General features: G+C 49.0%; 1 protein-coding gene across 4 annotated transcripts in view; it reads left to right on the top strand.

Annotated features, from left to right (window-relative positions):
- ccm2l (CCM2 like scaffold protein) overlaps positions 1–5456 on the top strand; it is an 11820-nt gene continuing 6364 nt past the window's right edge. The window contains exons 1-6 of one of the 4 annotated variants that reach the window (XM_035645309.2): positions 1–599; positions 1759–1926; positions 2018–2101; positions 2800–2983; positions 3801–4426; positions 5016–5145. In XM_035645309.2, the coding sequence (XP_035501202.2) occupies positions 330–599; positions 1759–1926; positions 2018–2101; positions 2800–2983; positions 3801–4426; positions 5016–5145 (1462 nt within the window). In that variant the 5' untranslated portion in view covers positions 1–329. The remainder of the gene's footprint in view (positions 600–1758; positions 1927–2017; positions 2102–2799; positions 2984–3800; positions 4427–5015; positions 5146–5456) is intronic. The other 3 variants (XM_035645312.2, XM_035645311.2, XM_035645313.2) reach the window with 3 other exon arrangements.

The following is a 5456-nucleotide window of genomic DNA, read 5'->3' as shown; positions in this document are numbered from 1 at the left end:
TGTGTGTGTGTGTGTGTGTGTGCGTGTGTGTGTGTGTGTGTGTGTGTGTGTGTGTGTGTGTGGCCCCAGGAGAGGTCTAAAAGAACAATCAGTGTAGAAAGAGAGCGAACAAGAATGAAGAGCCGAGACAGAGGCCAAAATAACTCGGAGAGAGAGAGAGCGACGGGGACACAGAGGGAACCACGGAAAGAACAACTGACAGACAGACGCACGGGCAACGAAAGACAATCTGATCCAAAAGAATACATCCGGGAAGAGTGTGGCCAGGACCAGGACCCCGCTGACCCGCTACAGGACCAGTACGGAGGAGGACCGGGCCACGATGGACTATGAACCGAAGAAGTCCAAGAAGGTACAACAGCTTCTATTCTTCTCCCGGTAGTTTCCGGGCTTCCTCTCGTGATGATCAGGGACCATGTCAATGTTCTCCAGAGGTAACTGCACCACATGTCCTCGCCGCGTCGGAAGTCTGGGGCCCGGTTGAGCGCTCGGCGAGTCCTGCCGCTCACGTACAATATCAATCCGTCCCAAGGGAATCACTGCCGCGGGGGAAAGTCGCTCACAGGGACGCCGAATTAAGTCTTTCGAATGGAGCCCAGGTACATGCTGTTGACCAATAGCAGCCCTGACGCTTGACCGCGCCGACCTCTGAGGGGAGAGCCGGTGATGGGTGGAGACTATCGTAGCTGATTAGTTGTCTTGTGCGATCTCAACCTCCTTTGGTTTACAGACAGTTGTGGTGCAGCTACTAGCTCACCAACCATCCCAATGACTAGTCCTCACATCACCAAGTCTCTACGACCACCGGGTTTACGAGGGCTTCACCGTGCCACTTCCAGATGTGACCAGGCCTTAGTTCTCAGACATTGCTCCGAAAAGAAAAAGCACAACCTAAAACAGATTCATGTCTCAACGGCTGGATTCTTTAAAAAGCACCGCTGATAAACAGCTCGCTCCATTTGTGCCGAGGTTCGAGATGAAACGGCGTCAGAGGAGAAAATGATTTCATTAATTATCTCCATTGCACCTCAATGACCTGCGCAGGTTCTTACATTCGGCACGTTCATTACGAAAATCCAATTATTTCCCTCAATCTGTCTTCTCCAAAGAAACAAGAAGAGGAACAAAACTCATAATTCCTCTGTCTTTGTTCTGACAATTAAATCCCGCTGACTGCCGAGATGCTCATCAGGAGTCGGCCTCACTCTCGCACATCCGTCCTTGTTGCGATTCAAAGAAAGACAAGACAGGTTTCTGACACCACGACAAGCTAATTCCCCTCCTACTCGGTGTGCGCGCATGGATTTATTATCATGTCCATTCTGCCGCTGCCCTCAAGCCAGTGTATGTTAATGTGTGTGTGTGTGTCAGTGTTGTCAGTGAGTCTCGGCGGGGAGCTGTCAGAGACCACTGCTCACCTGTCAATCACCGCTGCAGCCGCCGAGGGGATGTACTGCGTTTAGCGCGCGCACGCACCAATACACCGCGGCGTGCGCCAACACACAAATGAACCTTCCTCCGTGAATTCTAGTTCAAATCCGACCCCTGAACTCCCACCAGCGACTCGAGACTGCTGTGATGACTTAGCTGGTCTTGGAGCATTACAAGAAGTGGAATAAAAAAGGGAATGTTTGCCCAGAGGGTGGTGCCAATAGACAGCTCACGGGACTGTTCATCCGCTGTAGATCAGGACAAAGACAAAGTCATTTTTTTCATAGTTGTATCTCTTCCCTTTTTCATTCCCTTTGTTCCCCCCAGAGTTTTGTTTCCCCCATTAGGCGGCTGGTCTGGTCCAAAGCGAGTCGAAGGCCAGCAGACCGAGGCAGCGTTTACCGCCGCCCGTTGCACACCGTCCCCCTCTATCCCCCCGACTACGTCATCCACCCGGAGAGACTCATCTTCGACTACGTAGAGAAGGAGGTCAAGGTTCAGTAGACAACAGTACAGTATAATACAATATCGCACATTCAACCTGTAATCACGTCCCAATTACTTGAACTTTGACCTCTCTTCTTAGTTCCTCGGTCACCTGACCTGGGTGTCGGTTACACTGAACCCCTCCAGCCGAGACGAACTGTTACAACTACTGGATACCGCCAGGGTTAGTAATACTCAATGCTTATTACAAATAACTTTTCTATAATCAATCAGTGCTAAGGTTAGTGATCAATAATGCCTAATGCATCTATGACGAAGCACTCTTGAAGATATTGATATACAACCATAGCTAACAACAAGCAGGGTTCATCAGTAACTAATCACTTTTAGGGTGAATTATCAATAACCAATAATATTCTGTCAACACTGTTACTATGAATAATGAAAGGCAGGTTTCATAAATAATGAATAATTTGTAACAAGCAACTAATAAAATATATATCTATATTAATCTATATCAATCACTGCTGTAATTAGTAATTCATAAACTATCTAGATCATGTATTATCCATGTTCTGGTTAGTAAATCACTAAGCAATTGATAACTTATAATGTTTGCAATGTGTAATCAAAACTAATCTATAGGTGATAAGGGCTGCCAGTTAACAACTAATCACTCCCGGCAATGATCAATCAATAATCTATACATAACTGATTGACTAGACTATCAGATGGTCCATGAGGAGTGATTTGAAAAAGGCCGAGGTCAATGAATAAGCATTGCAATCAAGTCAAAATAAATCTTGACTTCTAATGAGTATCAGTGTTCGTACAGTCTTTCTCCTGCCTGCGATTCAACAATTCACCAACGCGTCACCGATCAATGATCTACAATCCGTCCTCCTGCGTGTTCGTCAGTAGCAGCTGAAGGTGCTGCCGCTGAAGACCAGCGTGGATCAGGACTGCATTCTGAGTCTGTCCGCCCGCTGTCTGCTGCTGACGTGGCGGGACAACGAGAAGCTGCTGATGAGGGTCCCCACGCACGAGGTCGCCGCTGCCTCCTACCTGCGAGACGACGCACTGCACCTGCTGGTCCTCAAGACGGGTGAGCGCGCCCCTGCCGACACGACGCTGTCGGCTACTGCGTGACCGAGAAAGAAATCGATTGACTCTGGTGTCTGCCGTCTGTTCAGTGCAGAGCTGGAGCCAGTAGGCCGGCTCTGCACAGAGGTCGAAGTAAATAGGCCACCAGCAGCAGTTATATCTGGTTTGTTTAATTGGCTAAGCTCACAGGCGCCTCGCTCCATCATCTTCTATTAGGCGGACGGACATATTAGCGTGGCATTGATCTTCTCATCTTACAAGCAAATAAGCATATTTCCCAAAATGACAAGCTATTGACTCCACACGTCATTAGGACGTTGATTTTTGGGCAAAATCCGGTCGGTCCATCATAGTCTTAATTTAGACCTAGAGCAATCATTGAAAATTGGGGTGTCTAGGATAGAGATTTTCTGGAAACGTCTTTTCAACAACAAAATGAATTCTTTTCCCCTTTCAATTTTTAACCAAATCTAGACGTGATGTAGACGTACAGCAAAGGCGTCTGTTCAATGTCCTTGCAGCTAATGGGTGGGATTTAATCTCCATCACTAGACAGCAAAGAGTTCTCCTCCTTCATCATTGAAGTAAATCAGACAAGAGATCTCTAATCTGTAAAATACCGTATTTTTACTTTGCTGAGTGGCGAAAGAGGGGCACTACAACTACAGGTAAAAACGACTCATATAGAGAAATGTTTGCCTGTTTTTTTCTCGGGGGTTTTCCTTGGTTATCTAGAAATTGAATTGTCCATCTGTTGTAACTCTGAACATCAACAGATTATGCCTCACTATTTTTTTTTAAAAACCATCATCCCACAGGTCTGAACGTGGACACTGTAGTTGCCGGGGACGACAGCCTGGACAGGAAAAAGCCAACAGGCATCGACGGGCGTCGTCAAACAATGAGCTGCAACGCTGACCCACGACCTGCAGGGGGCACAATGGAGCGACGACACACCATCTGTGGCGTGGACTGGAGGCCGTCACTGTCCAGGAGCAACCACGACAAAAGCCAGAACGTGGAGAGAGGAGTTGTTGGAGGTGGTGGAGGTGGTGGAGGAGGAGGGGAGAGGGGGGGAGGTGGGAGTCTAGAGAGGAAGCGAGTGGGAGGGAGCTGGGAGAGGAGGCCGCAAGCACGTAAAACAGGTGGAAGCTGGGAGAGTCGCAGGGCAAGACCCGTGAGCGGGAGCTGGGGGGTGGGAGTGGGAGGAGGTGGTGGAGGGAGCTGGGAGAGGAGAGGAGGAGGTGGTGGGGGTGGAGGGGGCAGCTGGGAGAAGAGAGGAGGAGGCGCGGGGGGAAGCTGGGAGCGACGGCAGGCCTGCACAGGGAGCTGGGAGCGGGGCAAGAGCTACGGCAGCTGGGAGAGGAGGAACCACAACCCGCTGGAGCCCACGCCCTGCCCTGACGCCTACTGCAACCTGGTCATCCTGGCTGTGGAGAACAGGGTGGGTCACCTGATGTGACCGTGATGTCAAAAAGAGACACCAAACACTGTCATTTTTACAGATGGTAAAACATCTACATCGCTTACTGACCGCTGCTATATACCGCAGCCTTTCTGTCACATTCATTCACATTCACACACTGCCGGAAGAGCCGTCAGTCGTGTCTTGCCCAAGGACACATCGGCACGCGGACTAGGGGAGGCTGGACGTAAAATACGTAAAGCCAAAATACCCCGGATACGGGTGCCGCCATCTTGTACTGGTGACGCTGGTGGTGGGGGGCGATGTGGGGTTTGTCCATACAGTAACGGTGTGTATGGACACAACAGCATCCTGCTGGCTTGGTTGTTGGTGCAAATCCGAGAACATTTATTATTGCGTCGCCGATGTGCCCTCGAACAAGGCACTAACCAATGCACCTGGGAAAATGTATGGGAAATCTCTGGGGAACATTTTTATGCCAAATGACTCATGTCTTGCCTATTATTGACGTGTCTACTAATTTTGTGTGATGTTTGTGTGTGTGTGTGTGTGTGTGTGTGTGTGTGTGTGCGTGCGTGCGTGCGTGTGTGCGTGCGTGCGTGCGCAGGATGCTGCAGAGGAGTACTGCTCGCTGATCTGTCAGATGTTCCAGATCATCTACGGCCACCAGACCATCGAGTGCGTCGACAGGGCGGGCTTTCACCACACCATGCCGGACCGCTATTGGCTGCAGAGGAGTGAGTGACACAGGGTCGTCACAAGCAGAGCGAAGGAACGTTTCACACGTGGGGACTTTAGAAGTGTCAAATCAGCTTCATATTTTCTCATGTGCAGTCACAGAAAATATATCGTTGGTTACACATTCTTTATTTTGGTAAAGTTTTGTGTAATTTTTCACCCTTTTCCATCTTTACTCCAGAGCAAAAAAAATCTCTAAATATCACAAACAGTTTACTAGAAATAACGTGTAGTATTTGATCAGAAATGCATCCATCCCATTCCTTCCTCCCAGAGGATCGACCCAATATATATATTTTGATAAATGGTG

Source organism: Scophthalmus maximus, chromosome 3, assembly GCF_022379125.1.
Source record: "Scophthalmus maximus strain ysfricsl-2021 chromosome 3, ASM2237912v1, whole genome shotgun sequence".
Lineage (NCBI taxonomy): Eukaryota > Metazoa > Chordata > Actinopteri > Pleuronectiformes > Scophthalmidae > Scophthalmus > Scophthalmus maximus.
The sequence above is the reverse complement of the archived record's forward strand: the minus strand, read 5'-3'. Positions and strand labels throughout refer to the sequence as shown.